Source organism: Copadichromis virginalis, linkage group LG14, assembly GCF_057382275.1.
Source record: "Copadichromis virginalis isolate Kocher_CV1m ecotype Utaka linkage group LG14, C_Virginalis_male_GT1.1, whole genome shotgun sequence".
In the NCBI taxonomy this organism is placed as follows: Eukaryota; Metazoa; Chordata; class Actinopteri; order Cichliformes; family Cichlidae; genus Copadichromis; species Copadichromis virginalis.
This window is the reverse complement of record NC_140631.1, coordinates 9,890,602-9,916,103: the sequence shown is the minus strand read 5'-3', so window position 1 is coordinate 9,916,103 and position 25,502 is coordinate 9,890,602. Positions and strand designations below refer to the sequence as shown.

At 42.1% G+C, this 25,502-nt stretch overlaps 1 protein-coding gene across 1 annotated transcript in view; it reads left to right on the top strand.

Annotated features, from left to right (window-relative positions):
- The first annotated feature begins 6,254 nt into the window (after positions 1–6,254).
- Positions 6,255–25,502, top strand: part of LOC146693387 (calsyntenin-2-like) — a 333,610-nt gene continuing 314,362 nt past the window's right edge. Inside the window, exon 1 of the mRNA XM_085479236.1 lies at positions 6,255–6,815. Within this exon, the coding sequence (XP_085335362.1) occupies positions 6,752–6,815 (64 nt within the window). The 5' untranslated portion in view covers positions 6,255–6,751. The remainder of the gene's footprint in view (positions 6,816–25,502) is intronic.

Below are 25,502 nucleotides of genomic sequence, written 5' to 3'. Positions count from 1 at the left end.
TAGATAACTTAAAAATGTTATTGTTTGGCTTTTTTAATATTTTATTTGTTCCTGAGTAAATCGGTTTGGCTGAGATTAAAGTTATAGTTTTTACACAGCTGAATAAACGTCAAGCAGACAACTGATTATCAGAAGTGTGAGATGCTGGAGAATATACTCCGGTGTCCCGTTATATTTTAGATAGCAAGGAGTTTATTAAACTTCACCGAAACAATCTGCAAATTTCATTAAAATGTAATAAACTATCATCTTGTCTTTATTTTTAGTTAGCACATACCTTAAACGCTTAAAGCTGTAAGCTAATGATAGTTATATAAGAGCAGATGCTGCTGGTGCAATAAGCTGTACGTTTTACGTCCAATGGATGATGATCTGATTAGTCGACTAATCGCAAAAATAATCGGTGACTAGTCGACTCTCAAAATAATCGTTTGTGGCAGCCCTATTGTTATCATGTGAAAATTTTTTGTTTAGGTTCTTATTTGTTAAAAAGTTTAAAAAGGACGTTTTCATTTCATCACCTACCTTTCAGCTTTTTTTCTTCTGTGTGAAGCATGTTGAATAAATACAATTTTATTCAACATACTCAAATCTTTACAGGCAAGAGTATTCTTTGTAGTATCACTCATGCTTTAAAAAAAAGGAACCTCTTTTTCTTTTTTCATGTTCATTTTAGAGGAAATCAAGATGACCTGAATTGGTTTTGGATGCATTGCAATAATGAGACTGAGCTACAGTGCGTGAGAAAGGACTGAACTCTCATACATGTGATGCTTAGTCATCTGTAACTGCTGTTCAGAATAAGTAACGAATAAATGCGATATATATCTATGGTGGCCCTGAATAATAAAGTGAAAAACCTGAAAGTCTTGTATTGTCTACTCACAATTCTGCAACTTCAGAACAGTACAAATAAAAGCTTTTATATTTCAAAAATGCACCTGCATGTGAGGGATTTATTTTGGTCTCTAAAATAAAATAAAGCCTAGTCTAGTATTGTTGTGTTCTAGTAAAAAATGTTGTTGTTTTTTTTTTTTTTACCAAGTTTAATGTTTAAAGAAGAAGTAAAAATGACTGAGTTAAAGACATAAAATTTAAGTGTTTGGATTTTTCTGACGGGAGAGGAAACAATATTTTCTCTTACAGTTTTCAGTAATGGGATTGAGAAATGTGCAAGGCTTTGAGCAGATGACAACTTCTGGCCCAGTTCCTGCCAGTGAGACAAGGCAAAACGGGGCCAGAAGGCATTCTCACAGCTTCAGACCTCTGCATGATGTAGGCGGCATCAAAGCGCCGCCACCGACACTTCCTCAGAAAAACGCCAGGGGGATGGTGGTCTATCTCTTTGCCTTTCTTAGCCGCCTCTCATGCCTACCCTTCCCTGTCCTCACCTCCTCCTACAGCCTCAGCCAGCTGTCAGTGGGAGCATGCCGAGGCATTGCACTCTTGTCAAACACACACACACACTTACTGGACAGCGAGGGTGAGAGGGGAGAGGAGGGGGAGGGAGATGGAGAGATGTGATGTGGTGACAGTAGAGTGATTAGTCTATACACAGAGCTTAGAAGAAGAACAAAACATGGAGTAAAACAAAGGCTTTGTGCACGTGGAGATATGGTATAAAAGATCAAAAGGAAACATGGGAGCGTCATTACTTGAGAAAAAATTATCTCTCAACTGAGGGAGAAGGATCAAGATGCTGGGAGAGTCCCCACAGTCATAGGATGGAATACTGAGGTTAAGAGCATTCAGCAGGCAGGAGAACAATGGGAATGACATTGGGGTCTGGCTTGGACCTGCTTTGCAAAATTTTGAAAATAAAACATTTTTAACTGTCAACACATTCCCCCGCAAGCTAATGTCCAAACTCTGAAACTGACTAATAAAAAAAAAATGCACACAAATAAGGCATTCACTTCTCTCCATGATTATATTCCAAATAGCAGCACAATGGACCATTAGCTCCTGCAATGAAGACGATGGTGTTTCTATTCTCTCCATGTGTTCAGCAAATGATCAAATTAAGATGCACGACTGTGCTTTTCTATCTGTCACACTCGCTGTGCACAGAGGGATCTCCAGCCAGACCTGATTTACTGGAAAAAGCTGTGTGTCTGTGCACAATTCCTGGGTGTGCAAAGTAAACGTTTAAAGTCAGTGTTCTACATGCATCTGTCTTCTTTGTGTGCCACGGTCCTGCATCTAAACTTTATGCAAGAGCAAAGGCACATGAGAACAAGCTTGACCGCTAGCCACACCTATGTGTGTAGCATTCTGGCTATGACTCACAAATCTTTGGTAAGTGGCCACAATGTTCCACACAATAAGTTATTGCTGATTAAGCCTGCTGAGTCACAAAAGCTTCATTGTGTTCCGCTGTGTTCAGTGTCAGTTGTTGCAGTCAGGGTGACGGTGCATAGTAAAGAGATATGGAATTAACTCAGAGCAGACTTGAGATTCAAAGATAAGAAAATTAATATGAAACAAAGCTATCAGTAAAAAAAAAAGAAAAAGAAAACGTAACATCAACATTCTCCTCTGAATTACCCAGATTGTGTTTTATTTAAATCCTTGCCGGTGCTTCATTTGTTATGGAAGGGCTACGTTCTGACATTATATATTTATTGTACAATAGTAAACTAATATTGTCATCCTTCCTAAGGTTTCCATCATCATATAGTAGCCGGTAATATCTCCCAAAAGTGAAATACTTCCATGAGGCGACCAGAATTGCACATTAAAACCGCTCGGCCGGGTTAGATTGCCTGACGGGGCGCGTTGCGAGCGAAAGTTTTCTCTGGACTCTGAGCAGACAGACGGACATGGTGTGATATCGCATTAGCATTATGGCTCCCAATTCACTATTCCCAGGGTGGTAGATACGGTAGCCTGGTGGGAATAATGTGTGTCAATAATGAAAAAGCATCAAAAACCTGGAGAGCAGAAACGGGATTCTCACAAAATTGGCCATTTGCAGCAGGTTGTAATTTTGAAAATAGCCCTGATGAAAAAAATTGAAGTATTTTGCCTGATGCAGCTCAGTTACTGATATGGAAACTTCTGTCACATTCAGGACGTATCTTTCCAGGTGACTTGCCTTGCTACATTATTATGGGCCCTGCTTTTCTGTGATATAGTATTTGCGTCTGCAGATTAATAATTTGGAGAAGAGCTGTCCCTAAGCTTTAAAGCCTTGTGGAATATAATAGCTTATAGTATATACCCTCAGAGGTGTTTAAAGGGGACTGATTAGAAGCTCCATGTTGTTATTTTCGGACTCTACTATTGCAGCTTTAAAGAACACATCACCTCAGTTGATCATTCATCTGAAACTGACGCCTCACTTTCCTTCCCCCTCCCTTTAAGCCAACTTTCTGCTGATTGGCAGCCCCTCGCAAGCAAAAGATTTGAACAACAGCTACATGAGATTAGCTCATGTAGCTTTCATTTGTACTGTTCTGAATTTTCTGACTATGTAACTGTATAGTCAGAAAATTTAAAAAAGTGTAATAGATTCTCTTTCAGCTATGAATGACAAAAAAGAGGAAACAAAAAATTAAAGGAACAAGTGATGAACTGTAGCAAAAGCTTAACCCTCTGAGTCCTGATGTCTCCGTTATGCTAGCCTGTAAAGTTGCTCATGTAGCTCACCTTCATCTGAGTACACAGTGAATGGTTTGACTATGAAAATGATTTGAATGATCATTAAAATAACAAATAAGGGAGTATCTTTTAGAATCAATCCCAGTGTTTACTCAAGCTGTTCTGGGTGCAAATGATCATTCAACACTTTATTTTCCTACTGTGATGCATTTTGTTGATATTTTTCCCCTATGTCACCCAACCGTTCACTCGAGTCTTCTTTATGCAACATATTCCTTGGGTTGTTAAAGTCGAAGCATGCTAGCTAGAAAGACACTGCTCTGCCCCGTCACCTCTTTGTACACACGCCCTTGTAAGCTATACACCACTTTGGTCATTTTCCAGTGAAACGAAGACCAAAATTTAATTTCATCACTGGATTGTGTGGATTTAAATCAGAGCATTGTCATCTGTTTCTTACCCCCCGTAGATAACGGAGGCAATATTTTCCTCTGCCTCCCAGAATAATCCTTAACCAGCAGAGATGGTCCAAAAGAAGAAAAATCCCTTTTGAGATAGGCTACTCAGGAAAATTGAAAAAGTTATTATTAATCCCGCTGTGCAGCATCAACAACAAGGCATATACAAACCTGCACGCCTGCCAGCACACACCCACACATACACATTGACACACGCACACCTTCCAGACAAAAGTAGAAGAATGAAATGAGATTTCCCCCCACTCCCAATTTGAAACATGCAAAGAAATTGTGCTCTTTCTCTGCAAACATGAGTCATGTTGCACAGTGATTTTTAATTTCATTGCCCGTTTCACGAAGCAGCGTAAATGTCTGAACCAAGCAGCAACCTCTGGCACTGTCAAAATAAATCCAGTGTGAAAGTGCCAAAAACTGCAGTTCCTCTAATAGTCACTTGGGCTTTATGGATAGTTTCCTCCTTCATCACACCTGTATGGCGGGTGATTTAAAAAAAACCCAAAATCCATCATGATCATGATTATGTTTGATGTGAGATGTCAGACTAATTTTACACCGTGGGCCACATACAGCCCACTTTGAACCTACATGGGCCAGACCAGTGAAACTCCCAGTTTAACTACACATTGAATTCTTCTTCTAGCTTCTTATAAGTGCAGTTTCAATGGTAAGTCTCAGTTTTTCTACATGCTAAAGAAATGGTGCTGTGGTAACTGTAAGAAATCTGCCAACATAACTCTTTGTGCATAAATTGTAAGAAATAACAATTTCAGGAGGAAAAAAAATCTATGCGGTTCTTTACATTTTCCAAAGGTGTCCAGTGGGCCGGATTAGAGTGTTTAGTGGGCTGATTCTTACCCCTGGGCCTTATGTTAGACACCTCTGCTCCTAAGGCTTAAATGTAGAGGCCTGTTTGCTCATTTGGGCAGCTAAAGCTCGTCAGCTAGGCCTCACCTCGGGTAATAGAAGACACTCAAAAGGACCTCTTAGCCATGGTTGTGGCATTGGCACCTTTTGGAATATTAATAAATATACTCTCAAATTATATATCTGTCTTGTTGTGATGCGAAACTTGTCCTAGAAGTTTCTGTCTCACTACAGACAGAGAAGTGTCTGTGAAGCTTGCTAACAAACCTTGCTAGCTCTCTGCTCATAGGTTCACAGCCAACCTCTGGGCTAAATATGACATCCCCCCCCCCCCAAAAAAAAAAAAACCCCAAAAAACCAAACGAAAAACTCATTAACGTCTTTTTTAAATACTTTACAATCTTTTTTTTTTTTTTTTAAAAAAGCAAACAAACCCAAAAACAAAGCAGTAACATTTTTGCAACTTACATTCGAGTGTCAGTGTTTCAAGCTTAAAACAACTGGAGTCTGTAAATCCACAAATGGTAAATGGCCTGTATTTATATAGCGCTTTACTAGTCCCTAAGGACCCCAAAGCGCTTTACATATCCAGTCATCCACCCATTCACACACACATTCCCACACTGGTGATGGCAAGCTACATTGTAGCCACAGCCGCCCTGGGGCGCACTGACAGAGGCGAGGCTGCCGGACACTGGCGCCACCGGGCCCTCTGACCACCACCAGTAGGCAACGGGTGAAGTGTCTTGCCCAAGGACACAACGACCGAGACTGTCCAAGCCGGGGCTCGAACCGGCAACCTTCCAATTACAAGGCGAACTCCCAACTCTTGAGCCACAATCGCCCCAAATATCCATGTCAGTTAAATTGTAGATTATTCAAAACTATAGATCCGACTTGCGGACACACCAGCCTGCACAGTAAATTAGGACTGCTTTAGAGCAACAACACTTTAATGAGTGGCAACAAAAAAACAAAAAAACGCTGCAGTATTAAAATCACTTCCTGGATATTCCGTTTAAACCGTGCCTTAATTGTATGGCCCTTTCCCCTTCATCGCAATTACAGCATTATATGCACTGCTTTCTAATGGCATTGTAGCGTTTAACTCTGATGGTGTTGTAATGAGCCTTTAGCGCTTGTAGTTCAATTGTTTCGGTTTTATTTTTTATTATAGAAATATTCGCTGACAACCCAACAGTGTTGTACACGGAATCCATTCAAATAGCTTCTTTTCAAACTCCCTCACCCTCTCGTTTTTTGTAACATTAGGGATCACTGCACGCTGCTGTTGGAGTGGGCTGGGATGCTCTACAGATAGGGAGGAGGAGGAGAGCGAGGAGGGCGGAGGATGAGAGAGTGAGAGGGAGACGGGGAGAGCGACAGAAAAAAAAGAAAAAGAAAAGAAAGAAAAGGAAAAGCGCCCGGGTCCATCTCTCTCCTCTTCATGACGTAGCTCGGTGTGGTCCCGGGGGTCCGCCGCTCTCTGGTCCCGTCTCCACAGTCCGAGCAGCCTGCGGTGCGACGCGCGCGGTGCCGAGCGGCGAGGTGCGTTGCGGTTATCCGCTGTCCTTCTACTTCCACGCTCCCCCGGCTTGTCCCACATATCAGTGAACTGTTTCCACACTGCCTCAACAGAGAGAGAGGAGAGACCCCGCGGAGAGAGAGAGGGCGGAAAGGAGAAAGAGAGAGAGAGAGAGAGAGAGAGAGAGAGAGAGGGAGGAGGAAAATAAAAAAGGCAGAAAGAGGAGAGAAGAGGAGGAAGGAGGTCGCCTTAGTCCCTCTCCTGAATCTCCAACGAGAAGATGCTGAGAATAGCCGGCGTGCTGGCTGCTCTGGTTTTGGGGTTGAGCGCCGCTCACACCAAAGGTACGGTAGGTGAAGGGCAGCGTGCCCGTCTGCCAGTGTGCTTTATTATTATTATAGTGGGTGGCTGTGGATGCAGAGGGATGACCATCTGATGAGGCGAACTAATTGATGTTTCTGCTGATTGCACTGTGTGCGCGTTTTGTTCCTCACTCCAAGACAGGGCTGTAATTTTCCGCTGGTGTTTCTGCGTGGACTTGTGGATACTTAGCACTTGATAATACCTGTACGACGGTGCAGCCCCCGATGGCACTCGGAAGTATTCGTTTTTATCTTCTGTGGCATCACTACAGTCGCTCTGTGTTACTCAATAAAGAGCGTACAGTGACCTTGTTATGGCCTATATTATAGGGTGGGCTAATCTCAGGTGGCATTGCTAGAAAATTGATTACGACTTTTGTTATAGTAGCTCACCCTCTTCACATTTGTTTCTTCATATTTGTGGTGTAGATGAGTGTAGATGAAGCATCCTCGTGCACTATTTGAGGTTACGGGCTTTCCTGTTTTCTGCTGTTTGTGACTGATAGGCGGAGGAATAGGCAGGGGAAAAAGCGAAGCAGAAGTTTTAATTAAACAAACAAACAAAAAAAATCATCCAAGACTGCGTATATATATTTGCATGCATGTAAGAAAATACATGACAGAATATAGTTAAAGCAGGGGGGGTTAGTGTGACCTGTCATGAGCTTATTGTTTGAGAGAATCTGCATGACTCACTTCTGAAGTCCAGGATCTTGGAAAAGGAATAAGGCAATGTCTTTGCCTGAGGATACACATGCCATGCACATGTATGTAACGTGGCAGCCCCCAGCTTAGTGTTGCAAAGATATGTACCTATGTAAGCAGCTAAATATGGCAAATTCTGCAAAAGCAGTCGAAGCTTTCAAGATCCAATCAAACTTTTATGAGTCTCCTTTAAAAGTCATGCGCTTTTGTGTGTGTACCTGTGTCAGTCCACAAACTGCCTCTAAGTACTGGCACTTACTTTTGGCTCATTTCAAATTGCAAAACACGCGCCACGAAAAATCCCCCAAGCCACCTGATATACGATAATGACGTCCAGATGTCATAAATCTGTGCCATACTGTTGGCAGTTTTGCTTCGCTGCTGAGCTAATTTTAGGTCTCCCAGCATCCCCACTGCAGCGGGGCCGCTCAGTCCTCTTGTGAAACTGGCATGTGCCGTAGGTAAGCAGGTAAATGCGGCAACAGGTTCATGCTAATCAACTCCCTGTAGACCTGGGCGGGCTTTTGCACAGCAAAATAACAAGGTGACACCTGTCAGTTTCATCTGGCAGCCACACGGCACCAGAACTGTGATAAGCTGTTCATCCTCCTCGCCTTCTGACACGGGGAAGATCCTCCCTGTTGCTGGTCGGCTGGCTGCCTACAGCTGCAATCTTTTCTGCGTGTGTGTGTGTGTGTGTGTGTGTGTGTAAGGAAAAGATATGCTAATAGACCTGCTGTGGGCTGCGACCTGGCCAAGAGGTCAAAGTTTTGCCTTTAATGCACTTTTCAGTTGCACGCAAGGAACAGTGGGGCTGTCTATCATGTGCAAATACATGTTACCTATTAGGGTATTAACTGGATTAGTTCAGAGATGTAATATGGCCAGAAAGAAAGGGTAAGGTTGCTTTGTAAGGAAGGATTTATTGTGTGTGTGTGTGTTTTTTGTTATCCAGAGCTTGGCTGTGAAGTAAACAAATTACTGCCAAGTCAATGGGGGTGGAAAAAACCAAGCACACCATGGTTCTAATTGATTCCCCTGGGACACTGTATAGTGCAGTTAAATCCAGGAGAAAATAAGAGGCTATTGTATCCAGTATCTGCCTATCTGCTGCTATCTGTTGCTCTGTACATTGCCCAACCTTTACCACCCGTTCCTGCTTCCTGTCACAGCTTCTGGGAAGCAGACACAATAAGAAGCACCATTCCCCATTTTCTTTTTTTTCCTTAACTCCAAGTCTGGTTCTCACTTTCAGCTTTTGAGATAACAACTGAAAGAGTGCATCCGTGTCAGGCGCCGGAGAGGGATCTGCCTCTGCAGGGCCAGTATACAAACTTGTTTCCCAGATAACTTTGAAGCGCCGCCGCTCCTGTCATTTTGTGTTTAGCCACCGTTTCATTCCAGGAAGGCGACTTCTTTTAAGCACCGTCACCCTCGAGTCATCCAGTCAGACTCGGCATGCAAGCGTGTGTTTCTTACTTAGTTGTCAATAATCAGAGCTTGAAGTGTTAACACCCCCTTTGCATATGTGTGTGTGCATGCAATCTGAGCGAGAGTGATGGATTGAAGCCAACATGTTGACAGCTGCCAAGTATGCAAAAATAGGCAAGGAGGTGATGTCGTTTACAAAGGAATTATTGCGTTCGCTAGATACACGCTGCGGCTCAATCGATTTCCCCAGGACCGACCGTGTCCCAGCTCAACAGGGAGAATCTCCTGGCAGCGAGGCAGAAAGAGCTATACAGTTTTTTGCCAGGGCTGCCCGGAGCCTTGCTTTTGTGTAATTCCAAGTAATATGAACTCTGAATTTAGATAGCTCATTACCAGCACACTGTATTTTAATTCAGCTGCCCACTGTGTGACTCGTTGTTGGGGGAACCTTTTTGCTGCTTTGTTATATCCAGATAAACACACTGTAGGTCCCCCCCCCCACCCCACCCCCCATCAGTGAGCGTGTAAGCAGCTAAGAGTGTAATATTCAGCCAGTGAAAGAGGCTCCGTGCTAACCAGCTGGCTGCTCGAACATCTGCTAGAGAAGTTGCAGGATTAATCAATGCAGGTATTATAATTTATGCCATTCCTTATAGAGCTTCTGCATGCGCAACTGTGTGTGTGTGAGCTAGTGCTTTTATGTGTGTGTGTGTGTGTAGAGGGGATAAAGACAAGCCAAGAGGATAGGCATTTGAGGATCCCATTAGCAAATAAAAAAGGGGGGTGTCAAAAAAATAGAGGCAGATTTATGTTCACTCCAGTGGAGGAGAGGAAGTGCATTATAGGGAGCACTCTATAAATCCTCCAACGAGGCTGTGACACAGTGTGCGGCACAAATCCTGTCCAGTTTGCCACGGCCACGGGGAGGCAAGCCTCAGTGACACGGGGGAACTTCACAGATTTCTTTTTTTTCTCTTTTCCACAAACACTTTCTTTCTTTTCCTATTTTTTTTTCTTTTCTCAGAGCTCTATGCCATTTGTGAAGTAGGAGAGCTTAAGCGGCTGCAGTGATGGAAGAATGCCAGGCCGCTGATCCCGGCACAGTTCCACAAGCATTAGAGACAAAAGACAGAGTCGGAGTGGATAAGTTTAAGGAGAAGGTCGAGAGGCTTTCTGTGATCCCATGAGTGCCGCGGCTAGATTCGCAGGGAGTCTTGTGACTACGGAATAACACAGTTCCTTACAGCATATTGAACTTTGCTCATTAGCGAACAGATGCTGTTTTTATTGCTAATGAGAAATCAAGCCTTTGTTCTCTGCCTCAGTGCTAAGGATGGCATGAATATGGGGTAGTGTCGATTGGCTATTTGTTGCTTCCTTTCAAACTTTCATATAAAGCCACAAATGGGAACTTGGTGTCTGTTATCAGATCTTAGTGTATGCTGCTTGTCCGGGGTATTCCACAGTGGCCTTTACACTTATATTCGCCTACATCTTCACGCTATATACAGAATCTTTTTGTTCAGCCTCTTCTGCTTTTGCTCCATTGTTTTTTGAGACGTGGAACGGAAGGTGGGAGGGGCTTTTTGGGAGTCATGGTCTATGTGAGTATGTAGTTCAGTGGCTGACTGAACTGGGTAAAACATACAGTGAGTAGGTGTCTCATCTCTCTTAGTGATGGGTCGTTCGCGAACGAAATGGCTCTTAGAGCCGGCTCTTTGACGTGAACGACGCGAGCCGGCTCCTTATCGCGAGCCGTCACGTGGGTTTTTTTTTTTTTTCTTTCTCTCAGCCTCTCTCTCGCACTTTTTTTCCGCTTCACTCTGCACGCGAGCCTTGTGCTTTACGCTGGGCAGAGGGGGGAGGGGCGGTAGTTACACTCAGTAGCACAGGAACAGAGCCAGAGAGAGAGAAAGAGAGGCAGGGACAACAACATTAGAAAGGTATAGTAATCATCCACAACTATTTTCGGTTGCAGATGATAAAGGATTGAGAAAGTTTATTCATGCAGGTCCATATGACAGAGAATATGCATGTTCTTTTAGTTTTCATATTATAATTTATATTTAATTGTGTTGTGGTTTGCAGTGTTTTGTGTTCTTTTAACTTTAAATTTGTGAAAGGAAAAAGCTGAAAATTTAAATAGTTAAAACTTGAAATGTGAATAGTTGATTTTTGTATTATATGATTTATTTATTACATTTTATGTGGAGTGAATAAATAAAAGTATATTTACGGTGGCCCCTAGAGACAAAGCACATACAAACTTCAAATCACGTACGAACTCTGAAGCATGTACAAACTCCAAAACACGTAAAAACACGTACAAACTCCAAAACACGTAAAAACTCCAAAAACACGTAAAAACACGTACAAACTCCGAAGCACGTAAAAACTCAGAAGCATATAAAAACTCAGAAGCACATAAAAACTCAAAACACGTACAAAAGACAACAGAAGTGCTCCAGGATGCTGGGCGCAGTGTTGAGCCTTTGTTATCTTGTGGCTACACAAGCCAGCAAGTACCAACGACCGGATTTGGTGTGTGGTAGTAACAGGTAAATGAACTTTTTTTTAAATTATTTGAATATATATATGAGTGCCTGTGTATAAATATACAAACAATACACACATGCTTTCAATTGTGTAATTTAAGTGATCTAGTAGCTCTGCTTTGGAAGTTCAGTTCATGCTAGAAATGTGTTTTGGAGTTTGTACGTGTTTTGTCTCTAGGGGCCACCGCATATATTTATATATAAACATATATAAATAAAACCACTTGTTTTTACGTTAGTAATTCCTTTTGTGCATAATTTTATATTATTGTTAATAATAAATTAATTAAAGCAACAAAACAACCTGAAGAGCCGGTTCGGAGCCGAAAGAGCCGGCTCTTTTTAGTGAGCCGAACCGAAAGAGCCGGATCTCTAAAAAGAGCCGGAAATCCCATCACTAATCTCTCTCTCTCTTCTTTCCTTACTTCTTTCCTTTTGGTTGTTTTGAGTGGTCACAGCTGACCATACTTGGCAGCAAATAGGCAGCCAGGGCCTATTGATTTGCCCTACAGACAGACAGAGAGTGAGACACACACACACACACACACACACACACACACACAGAGGAAGGCACACAGAGAGGAGACGAGGCCAGAGTAGATTTTGCAGAATTAAGTTAGATGCTGCAGTGTCTTTTTTGAGATGCATTTGGAAGGAGCAAAGAAATCAGCTTGAAAGGGAAAGAAAAAAAAGGATGGATGGATTCAAGAAGCAGAAAGAGGAATGCAGAAATGAATTATTACCGTATTTAGATTTTTTTTCCTATGGACCTTCACGAAAGTTGTGCAAACACTTCTTTGAAGCTTTTCACCATTTCATGTGATCTTCAATCTGCAGATGGCCTGTTATGATGCATTACACACTACTTGGAATGCATTGGTTTACCTTTTCTCTTAGAAGATAAAGTAATCTGTTCCAGTACTCATTACCAAGTGAAAATATAAGAAAAAAATAAAAGAAATTTAACTACAAAGTGACATATTCCACTATATTCTTGTCCTTTCATCCAAAGATCTGCATATGTCTACTCTTTAAAAGCTCCACCCCAATGCCTTTTCACCCTGTCTTCTTCATGACCTCAACTCAGGCTAGTGTTGCTCACAAGTGCATGAAGAAGACAAGTAGAAACATTTCCCCCATCTTCCACTTTAATAAACCGTTGATGTGTTTGCTGCATTTAGTCACAATGATGTGTTGCATTACTTTGCTTTACTTTGTTAAACAAAAATTAAAGGTAATTCTTTTTTTTTCTTTGTCAACACTAATTTTGGAATGGTAGAGTGATGGTGTGCTGATTAGCATTTTTGCCTCAGAGCAAGAGGTTTCTAGGTTTGACTCCACCTGCTGGCCGTAGCCTTTGTAGGTGGCACTTGCATGTTCTCTGCATGCTTATGTGGGTTTAATCTGGGTACTGTGGATTCCTCCCACAGTCCAAAGACATGCATTAGTTAGATTAACTGACAATTCTAAATTGTCTGTAGCTATAAGTGAGCTTGCCCTGTGATAGGCTGGTGACCTGTCCTGGGTGCTCCCCACCTTTCACCCTGTGACTCCTGCATGTGCCCTGCTAGGCACTTAAGGGACTTTTTATGTCTGTTAACATAGGGACCATTTAAAGGAACATTTAAGCAACTCTACCTTTGCTGAACAATGGTGACTGTGGTCATATGGGGACAAAATTGAATCTTCTTGCTTCTAAATGGGCTTTCATATTGTCTTTCTAGACACTGGCTAGAAAGCTGATGTTATCTTTAGGCATTGGCTGTCTTAGCTTTCAACGAATTATGTCATTTATTTAAAAAAAAAAAAACGAATACTGGAAAACACTGTTGTAGTCCAACACACCTACATTACAGGTCTAACCTTTGGTATAAAAGTGCCAATTAATTACCATTAATATACATTATGGACATTCTCTATTACACCGTTATCACTTAGCTGCTACTACTTTGAAAAAGAAAAATCCACTTGAGACACAACAAATGCTTTTAATGAATCCCAGGCACTGGTTTGTAAATGCTTGATTTAAATACATAATATTTCCATAACAGTACAACTCCTACAACTGTCAGTCACTGTAAAGCAGGACCCGTGTTCTCATAAAATAGAAGGAAAAGGAATGAAGAAAACACATTGCATTAAGAAAACTTGTAACTTAAAAAAAATTAACAGTTTAATAACACTTGCAAGTGAAGTACCGCTGTTCAGTTGTGTTTCGCTATGATGGCTTTTTTTGTCACCTGGAAGAGTAAAAAACAGTGGAGTCACATGAAGAGGTCGAACATTTTGATATGATCCTGTTCTCACTTCAAGCGCCTTTAAAGCTATAGAGCTTAAGTGCAATTCTGGAGCCTTGCTCTCTCCATTGCTGTTAATTTAACAATGTCAATTATCAGTGAGTTTTAAATGTGTGAGCTTTGTTTTCAACAATAACAGAAACTGCATCAGGCTGCCGTCTTTTAACTGATTTATTAGTAGATTTTGTGTGTCTTGATGTCTACCAGATGGTGACTTTCAACTCACATTGACTTTAAAGTACTTATGACACACAGCTGCATGTCTGAATGTGTGCGTGTATGTCTCTCCTTACTGCTACACTTAATCCCCACTTCTTTTGGATTATGAAGTTTAAGTTATTCTAAGTGTCTAGCCAGACCCTCACCAAACTCTCCTGTTGTTTTTGCTCTCATGGACTACAGTGCATACAATAGTCACTTAAGCCTGTTCAGCTATCTTAATGAGGACCTTCACTGACGTAATGGTTTCCCTAGCCCCTTACCCTAACCCTAACCATCAAAAATGAATGCCTAACCCTAACCCTTACCCTAACCATAACCTAATTGTAACCCTAACACTAAAACCACATTTTGAGCCTCAAAAAGGCCTTCACACTTGTGTGTCCTCACAAGTGACTGTTGGTTCTCACAAGTATAGTAGAATGCAGATTTCGGTCCTCACAAAGATAGCTAGACAGGAACACACACACACACTTACGCTCAAGAGCTCTACAATATATTCAAGGAGGTCCTTCTGCCACCTTCAGTCCTCCTTTCATCTATTTGGTCCTGTTTTCCAATCACTTACCTCTAGCCCAATCTCGCCAGTGGACTCTCTTCTATTTTTCAGAGAGGAATGATGACACATCCTGAGACACACACACACAGACACATGCACGCACTGATGAGTAGCAAAGGGTTACACAGACAGATAGTGCCCGACCTGTCCCTCTCCACCAGCTGGGTCTGGCTGACCTCGGAGGAAATGATCAGAGGGAGAAGGCAGAGAGAATTATAGGATGAGTGAGAGGAAAGGGTCAGAGAAAGTTGCAGATCTTTGTCTTTGTGACTCATAAATCTTCACACTTGACAAGTGGAGCACTCTGAGTGGAGAGCGGACTTCAAGAAACGATGCGGAAAAATAGCAAGAGCCTCTGAGGAGCTTAGAGATAAGTCTCTACACTTATTTTTGACTTTTACTCTGTGATACACATCACCTATCTTAAATATATATCCAAAACATCAATTTCCTATCTGTATTTGCATAATGCTGTAGGCTACCTTGAGGTGATGTATGTAAATTTTCCAACCAGCCACCATCAGTCCAACAGATGGTGACATGCTCATTTTTCTTTTAACTCTTTTCCCCATAAAGACGACATTTGACGACCTCGCCTGTGTCCTTAATGATGAGTTCTGACACCTCAGTATACGCCATTAATGATGCTGTTTGACAACCATTAGAATAGTTGCTGGGTTTTTCCAAGGACAGCTGCATAGGCAGAAATCACCCTCACTAACACTGATGCAAGCCCAGTCATTTTGTTCTATAAGCAGGCCTGGAATGTGACAGAAACCAATGACAAAAACAGCTTCAGGTGATCAAAATATTGTGACTAATGCTGGTATTAATAGACAGAAACATTTACATTCCCGGTTTACCCTTAAATAAACGGCCTTTGTAGGTTAAAAGTAACAGTTTCAGAATTGGTGTTGGTATACAACAGTGGCCCTGAATTTGCTTGGTAGCAGCTTGATAGCTTCAAGGGTTACTTTATGAGCGACAAAATGACAGTAAAGAAGATTCTAAATGAAGCTGAATGAATGGAAGTCCTCTAAAAGAACAAACCGGTGGGGATAATGCATGCTTTTCAATGATCAGTGTGCGTACCATGTAAAAATTGCTGGTCAAAAGCTAAGCAAAGTGGCTAGGTCACCTGGTAAACTTCTTGGACATGCAAATGGAGACTGCCACACTGTTGCTTTGCTGCATATTATTATACATTGACCGTACATACTAGTTTTCCATGACTATATGTTGCACAGGATTGTACAGTTGCATATGACTCACCACTTTTAAGCTTAGTATATCTTCATACAGAGACAAGTTAATTACTTAACCCACTGAAGTCTTAAGAATGCAGACAAATACAATAACAGAAAAGCCGCAGTACATACTGGTCAAGAGGAAGGAAAGTATGTATTGTTCATGCTCAGAGTGCTGTTAGAACATTTTGTCCTGCTCTATTAAATGTAAAGTTAGGCTAAATATTTAATATTTTGAGAACTACTGGGAAAAATTTTTTGGCCTTGATCAGTTAGTTACCAGAGACTCTAAGATCTTATTGATTCTCCCCAAACAGAAGCTCTAATAAATCAAACATTTTTTACTGTCTTTTGTTTTGAAGAAAAATTATATAACACGATCACTATAAACGCTTTGAGTGAAGCAGAGTTCCCAAATTTGGAACTTTTACTTTAAGAATGAAGGGCTCCTTTATTAAACTGTTAAATAAGACAGAAAAAGGTCTGGTTGGTGCTGATCTGGTGCTTGCTTCAACACACAGATGTGTTGTAGGAGCGGGAGGAAGGTTGTTTGAGTTTCACTGCTAAGAGGGCTCCATATTCAGGTCAGCCCTGCATGAGTGTTAGCTGATTCTTTCAGCAGGGCAAGCAGAAACACATGCTCCTCATTGTCAGTCTACACAGACACGCACCACACACAATCCTCATTAGAAGCCATCAGTATTTGCTCTTGGTTTGCTGAGGTTGATGATCTTCCACTGGTATTGGGCTGGAGCTGCCGGTACACCCATATTAATTAAGCAGTAATTGTTGTTTTCTCCGTTAGTCCACAATCCCTCAAAGCGCCCCGCACAAACACGAGCATGCAGCGCATAAGCGGGGTAGCGTGCAAGGAAGTCCCTGTGTGATTTTTCCTTGATGATTGCTTTAAGTGATCATCAGTTGCTGCCTGTTCTTCTATCTGTGCTCAATTTCAATTAATCTGTCCATTTCCCCCATGAAGGCAACAGTTGTCATCCAATATGCTAGCCACTTACAGGCCTGAGCAGACGCTGGCCGGGTTTATACGTATACAACCCAAAAATTCATGTACACACACACACACACACACACACACACACACACACACACACACACACACACACACACACACACACACACACACACACGCAAACACATAGGCCCTCACAACTGCTTTCCTGCGGCAGTGCATAAATAAAACAGCTTTTCTTTGTCTTTATACTTGTGGATGCGTGGACTCCTGAGGCTCGGGGCCTTTTTGGCAGTTAAACCTTACATCTGCAGGGGGTCTACAGATATGCCTGCCCTGATAAAACACATGTTATTTAGTGCTGCTTCTTATAAGTTAAAGTGCCAGTGCCCCTGGTGTTAATCCAGTCTGCCAGCAGATGCTCCAGAGTCTGTCACCCTTCTGCAGCGGTTATGATTGGTAGTGACTGGATATGAGGTCTGCCTAGCCTAAACCTGTTTCCCTACATTACCCCTGTTCTGGCATTATCAAAGCGTTGTCACCTTTTTTTATTATTATTTGCTGAAATAGGAGTCATCATGAATTTCTAACACACAGAGAGATGGATGCCAAACATCTAGTCTTGCTATTATCAAGCCTATGTATATTTAATACGGGCTGATGCATCACAGATCAGTATAAATGCTTCGAGAGCAGCCTCGGTGCTGTTGTTTGGATGGGAGAAAGTGTTGTTTTCATTTTCCTTTTAGAAATATCCCACCCTCCCAGAGAACTGCACGACAGCACACGAGTTATAAACAAGCAGACGTGGAGCGAGTGCTGGCGCTGTCCTTGGTGCTGAAATGAGCCAATGACACTCAGAGAGAAACTGCATTAACGGAGCCATCCATTGTGCTGAAAGCAGACTTGCCGGAAGATTTTTTTGTGTGTGTGCGTATCTCCATTAGCTCATTTGCATACACCGGCATGCAGAAAGATTGGAGGGATAGAGGGAATGTGAGAACACACCGGGGACCTGACAGTCTGTCACAGTGAGGATAAGGCTGAGCGGTGATTGATGAGTGACAGATGGACGGGTGAAAATGGCCAGGAAATGTGCAGCATCTAAATGTTAATGCTAAGCAGTGCTCTTTGTTTTTTGTTTTTTTAACACGTAGCCGTTACATAGGGAGCTGCGGCATGACGGTGATGCGTGTCTAGGCGATGAGTTATTATTCGCGAGGGTCCGCGACTTTCTCCAGTATCGGGGACCACAGAGCCAAGAACCATAAAGCATCTAAAAATAGAGTTCCAACAGTCTGAAGTGCACTGATTTGTTGCCAGTGATTCTCACACACAGTCTGCTAGACATATTTTCAACCTGCTATAGAAATCTAGGCACAAAGATCCATGAAATCCCACATCCTTGTGATGAGTTTGTGGGGAGGTGTGTGTATCTGCGCGTGTTAAAAAATATGAAAGGCCTCGCCTCGAAACTTCAAAGTTGTCCATGCACGCTAAAATCCCTCTTTCCAAGAAATCTGTAACAACTGTGTTTACTCACATGATTGCATAGGAACACACACGCGCACACACAACTTGCACAGGTGGAGCGTTTGAACAGGTGGGGCAAGAATTATGTAGAAGGGCTGTCACGGATGCAGCGATTTTATCCCTCTGCTGTAACTGGGCCACTGATGCACACGTCCATGCACACATATACAGACACACACTTTGAGCGCCTTCTCTTCCCTCTGTTGAGTTGCGTTCCCTCTGGCTGTTGCACAACCTCAGTAATTGCATGGTCAAATGTGTGTATGTGTGTGTGTGTGTTTACCTGCGTCTAGATCAAATCCTGAGGGACGTGAACTCTGTTGGGTTGTTTCATTTTTTAACGGGACACTCGGGGCCTCATCACCAAGGTGCTCCTGTCTCACTCCCTGGGAAAAAAAAAGAAAATAGGAGGAAAAGGGGAGAGCGAGCACAGCACTGAGGGTACCTGTCAGCTCTTATAGGAGCTCAACACGCACCAAAAAAATCACACAATTTGAAGCTCCACATCCTCACATGTTTATTGTGATTTAGACCAGCTGTCAGGCCGTGGCGGCTGTTTTGGCTCATATCTGTGTCCTGTATCTCTTCATCCTGTGCTCCAGCCCCCACTTGCAGACAGCAGCCAGGCTGTAGCAGCTCCCCTCCTGGTTACCAGGAGGAGGATCTGGGTCAATGTGTACCACCTCCTCCCATCGCTTTGCTTTCTCTCACTCCGCCTTGTTCCTCTTCTGTTCTATCTGCCTCCATCTTACCCTCACGTGTGCCTCTTCCTTGTCTGTCTTTGTCTGATCTCTGAGTCACTAATATCAGACATTCGACATCTCCTCTTTTTGTTTTATGTCTTTCTTTCTTTCTTTTTTGTTTTTTAATCTATAGTCTTCATCAGTTTCCATGCTCCCGCTGGGTTTTTTCCTGGTGTAGCATTAGCGTGGTGGTAATTACCGGCGGCGAGGCTTAGCCAGGTCTTATCACACTGTTCTCTCCTTCCCTCAGGATTCGTCTATCCCCTCTCTCTTTCACATTCAGTTCCTGCCTCGTTTACTGAGGACCCCACTGAGATCCCACTTTTGGAAGGGCGTTGGGTTAAGGACAGTTAGAAGCTCAAATTTTAATCCGACTTTTGTTCTAGTTTTTGTTGACTTGATTAGACTGTGCTTTATCAAGGCTAAACATACCCAGGGGAGACTGAGAAAAAGAAGCAAAGCAATAATATTAGAGCCCCACTGATAAAGTGGTATATTTCAGCTGTGACGGTATTGGCGTTTTTTGGCATACTCGTAGTACAATATAAAAAACAAAATTATGCAGAAAAAACACATGCTTGGGGCCATTGAGATATAAAGTCATCACAAAAAAGAAAAGAAAAAAGGAATAATTTTGCAATCACGGCACATTTGCCAATTTTCTGACAAATTAAAGGAAAAAAAGAAGTAAGTGTCAGAGTAAATTCTAAATTGGCCATAGGAGTGAATGTGAGCATTAATTGTTTTTTGCATCTGTTAGCATTGTGATAGACTGGCAACCCCTCCCGGGCATATCCCGCATCTTCTTGGTGGCACCTATTTAAGTCCCACCTGAATTGCATAAGATAAAGACCAAACAGTTGATCAAAATGATTAATGTAGACAATGCAGTTCTGGAAGAGACTGTTTTTAAGGTTTTCCCTTAAATTCTTATCTAAAAAAACGAATCCTCCCCATAAAACAGTATTCATTAACCTATAATTCAAACATTCGTGTCCTGGGTTTGAACTCTTGAGGATTTGCATGTTCTCACTCTGCCTGTGCTTGTTAGATTAACTGGAGATTCCAAATTGGCTGTAGGTGTGGATGTGAGTGTGACTGGTTATCTGTTACTCTGAGTTAACTAGAAAACTGTCCAGGATGTATCAAGCTGCTTGCAGGACTGGCTGCAACCTGGAATGAATTTTAAATATGTTTTTTTTTTTTTAAATTACAATCGGGTTCCATAATAACACACAGGAACATGGCAGCATTCACAAACATGCATGCAGTATGTTGAATTCAGATCTTCAGATCTTATTTTCATACCCATTTAAAACCATGAGTGGACTCCTTTTCCCCCTTTGTCATACATAATAAAGAAGGTGCTACATTCGTTCATGGGGCACTCAAAAATGCTTCACAGGACACACACACACACACTCTTTTCCAAGCCCTTGTTCCCCCCCCCCCCAACTCTCCTTCGCTCTCACTGCCCTCTATTTGAATATCTTGTCACTTGGATACACTGCGTGTTAACATGGATGCCTGCATGTGTGCGAAGGTCACTTATTTTTCTAGCCAGCACAACATTATTAAATCATGAGTCCACCCACCGCTCTTGCTTGTTTACTGTTTAGCTCTCAGGTTTTGTTGGCTGTGTGTGTGTATGTGTGTGTATGTGTGTTTTGGTGTGCGTTGCTGATGTGTGCTGGAAAGACAGGTGTTTTTTGGTGTGGTCATGCATGTGCATAAGTGTGTGTGTGTGTGTGTGGGACCGGACCCCCTTGAGTTCTCATTATGGTGAGAGTGGATGGCCGAACCCAGGCTTAACATCTGTCTCTGAGAGTGGAGGGGCCCCACATCGAGCCAGCGAACGCCCTGAGAGAAGAGGCTGCTTTTACCTGAATACCAAAGCCACAGCGCCGCACCTCGCTCTGCTGTTAGCTACTGATCTTTAATTCAACTGTTAAATGCCGGTCTCCATTACTGATAGCACATCACGCTGCAGAGAGCATTTTCCCTATCTAATATTGTTACTCAGTTTATATTTTCCATCAGGTGACAGGTTGCTAGGACACTGTCATTAATATTAAAACAACCCTGCGATGGGAAACAAATGTAGCGCTGAGCTGTATGAATGTTTAAACAATCGTTTATATCACATTTATAATACATTGGTAAGCAGATGTTGTTAATGTCAACAGCTGGTCTTCTACTCTGTCACATAAGTAGAAAAAAGAATAGCAAAGCACAGGTCTGACTGTAAGTTGATAAATGCTGTGCATTTATAGGCAAAGTAAAAATTATATCATACTGTACTCATACATTTTTTATATCTAATCTTTGTATACTGCTTGTTTTATAAACAGATTTTATTTTATGTAAAACTGGTCTGTTCCACATTAGGCTTCTTTAATCTGTAACTTAACAGAAACGCTGGGTTGGATCTAAATGTCGGAAGTGATTAAACCCAATAACATGAAGGTGTTTAACAACCTGTCGTCATGTTTGTCCTCCTGAGTAAAGACAAAGAGAAAGTAAACACAGTGACACCTGCCAGAGGATAGGGATACATTTCAACATTGTAAGTTAAACAAGGACTACAAGCTGGTAAAACTTGTGGTCTTAACACTGGAGGAACACAAATTACTTCTCACGGAAGCGTTAATATTTCAATCGACCACATTAAAACAATATGACAATGCTGAGCTGGAAAATGTCTTATTTTGAAAATTAAACTAGATTTCCCTTTTTATTCTTTTGTACATAAAGTAAAATAAGATCCCAGTGTTTTCTTCTTCTTTTATTTATCAACAGAGCGAAAATCTATTATTTATTCAGCTCGCTTATTATACATTATTGGTAGCTGGGAAGGGGAGCAGAATATAATATTTTTTGCTCTGTTGTTCCTAACGATTAATAATTACTTATGAAGGTGGTGAAGCTGACATTCCAAGTTATGATATGAAATAATAAACTTATTATTAAAATGCATCCCAAACTGCACTTAGGTGGAAACCTAGATATTACATCTATACGTGACTGTTCAACATCTAATGGTTGAAGGTGGTTGGAACGAGCTAAACTCCTGAGTTTGTTTTTTTAGGTTAATTCTCAAAACTACAATATTAAATCAACATGGCAAAACAAGCAAGTGAATAGTCAGTCCATAATTATTGATTCAAATTTGAATGTTTGATTTCAACATGATGCGTTAGAAATGCACCCTTGTCTTTCTGATCCGTGGTGCTCCTTGCTGGACTTTGTAAACAAGGATTCCCTTTGATAAATAAAAAAGATAATGATGAAACAAGCCCAGGCAATGAATAATAAAAGAGATTTTGGATTCAATCCAATTCAATTTTATTTATATAGCAACAACAGTTGCTTCAAAGCACTTTATATTGTAAGGTAAAGACTCTACAATAATAGAGTAAATCCCCCAAGTATTTCGGGGTCTTGTTTATGAGTGATGGGAGAAGGGAACAAGAGATCGACAGATGGATTGGTGCTGTACTGGTCCGTCGTGGTGAAGGGAGAGCTGAGTGTAAGCTGCAGAGTTTAAGCCAACCAGTAAACTGAGAGCCGAAGTTTTCAGTTTAGTGAGAGCCGAAGCCAGCCACCCTTCCCCCGAAGGATGGCTGGCCTCTCCCTTAGAGATAGGGTGAGGAGTTTTGCTCCCATCCAGGAGGGGCTCAGGAAAGAGCCGCTGCTTCTCCACGTTGAAAGGAGCCATTTGAGGTGGTTCGGGCATCTGAAAGCATTCCTCCTGGGCGCCTCCTGGGTACCTGTTCCAGGCATGTCCCACATGGAGGATGCCCCGGAGCAGACCCAGGACATGCTGGAGGGATTATATCTCTCAGGTGCCATGGGAATGCCTTGATGTTCCCCCGGATAGTCTAGAGGAGGTGGGCGGGGAGAGGGAGGTCTTAGCTTCTCTACTTAGGCTGCTGGCCCCACACGTAGAAGATGGATGGATGGATGGATGGATGATATGCAAAGCAGCGCATAAACACATTGTGACTGAAATGGGTGAGTAAGAAACCCTCAGTGCATCATGGGAATCACCCAGCAGCCTAGGCCTATTGCACGGTCACCTGATGCAGCACTATATGCCTTATCAAAATGGAATCTTTAAGCCTAATCTTAAAAGTAAAGAGATCGTCTGTCTCCTGAATCCAAACTGGGAGTTGGTTCCACAGAAGAAGGTTCTGCCTCCCATTCTACTTTTAAAGATCCTAGGAACCATAAGTAAGCCAGCAGTCTGAGGGGGAAGTGTTTGATTGGGGTGATACGGTGCTATGAGGTCTTTAAGAATAGATAGGGCCTGATTATTCAATACCTTGTATGTAAGAAGAAGGATTTTAAATTAAATTCTGGATTTAACGGGAAATGAAGAGAAGTCACTATGGGAGAAATGTACTTTCTGTTTCAAGTCCCTGTCACTACTGCTGCAGCATTTTGTATGAACTGAAGGCTTTTCAGGGAGCTTTTAGGACAGCCTGATAATAATGAATTGCAGTTCTGCAGTCTAGAAGTAATAAATGCATGAACTAGTTTTTTAGCATCACTCAGAGACAGGATGTTTGCAAGATGCAAGAATGTGAGAAAGCAGTCCTACATATTTGTTTAATATACCTGCTGAAAGACCCTGGTTTAACATAGGAGATGAAAAAAAGCTGCATCCTTAGTGTCTCCCTGTTCCTTAGTGGAAAGCAACCCACTAAGGGACAGGGAGAATATGCAAAAAAGTCCCAGTTGACCTGGAGATTTAACCCTACAACAGCTTGACTGTGAGGCAACAGTGTCTGGCCTTCCCGGATTCCAATCCAATTAACTTGCCAGAGACTGATCCACGGAGTGGGACGCCACAACACTGCTTGAATTGAACCCGCAACAGGTGCCCTTGTGCCTACATGCCTTTCTTTACTGGGCCTCATGGGTTCCATGTCCATAGCGCAGTGGAGCTGTTTTAGTAGAACGTAACCATATAATGCAACCAACTTGCATTATATGCTCTATGCTGTCGGTAGATCATAACCCCTTAACAAAGGATTGTAATTCTAGCCATTAGGTGGGATTTTTTAAAACAAGTTACAGCCATTTTCCATATCAAACTTAGGATCCATTATCATTTAAAAACTGGCGGCTCTTGCAATTATCCCGTTACCTTGTGAATCAGTAACAAGATCTAATTACTGATATGAATGCATTAGTTCTGTCATCTACTTTGCAGGTGTTTAGACACCAGCTGGTGTTTACTGCATTTCCTGAAGAATATCAAACGCACCTGGTGGATATGTTCCCTACATTCGACATGTGTAACAGTCAGAAAAATAAGCTGAAAAACAATGTTAATAATCGCCCTGAAATTTGCTCTTGAAAGCAGAAAATGATCTACCCGAGCCATCACCACATCAGATTCTCCTGAGTCATAGAATACATTCTGGAGATATGAAACAATCCATCTCTGCCTCATAACGGTGAAGAAATGTCAACTAATCTAATCTCCCTCCACATCTAAAAACAACAACAACAACAAAATAATCACACTTTTATGTTCATGGAATACAGTGTGAGTGAGTCTTTTTCTCACTCACACACATACTGATGCACACATACACTTAAATATCAGTGACTCCTCTCCTTTTAAGCTTTGCTGTGGGTCCAGAAACAAATAGATTATATCTAGCTGTGTGGCATTTCCCAGGTGGTATTTTCAAGAACTCGAGTGTTGGCCACCTGATGCTCGAGAACATATGAAATGGCTTTTTGTGTATGTGTGTGTGAGAGAGTGAGAGAGAGACATGCGGTGCTGTTATTCCGTGCCCTTTCTGAGCGGTGTCGAGTCTCTTTCCATCTGTTTGAATAGTGACAGTTCTCCCCCACTGCCCACACCCAAGAGAGCCGAACACCTGTAGAGAGGCACGCGCACACACGTGTGCATATAGACACATCTTAGCTGTTGACTCTCTCCTCCACCTCTGAGATGGCCCCTTCTTCTTTTTTTTCCCCACTTCTTTTTATTTACCCAACTCCAGTTTGTACCCTTCACTTTGCATGTGTATATGCTGATGTTTGTTGTGGTGCTCCACTGTGTAGCAAATGACTTGTCCCCGGCTGGGTGGGTAATTTTCCAGTGGCATTGGTGCTTTCATCCATGCAGTCTCTCGGTGTGCTGTGTTTATGAATTGACATCGTAATCACTCCTTTGCCACTTTCTCTCCATTTCCCGCACCTCGGGAGGGGAGGCAGGAGGGTCTCAGGTTTATATGCAGATGCTGAAAAAAAGAAAAGGAAAAAAGAAGATGGAAATCTGTGACAGAGTGTTTCAGAGGCCGGTAACAGCGTGGAATAGGTGAGCGACTGACTGACAGGATGAAATTGAAATAGGAAGAAAGTCCAGGAGAAAGAGACGGGGGGGGGGG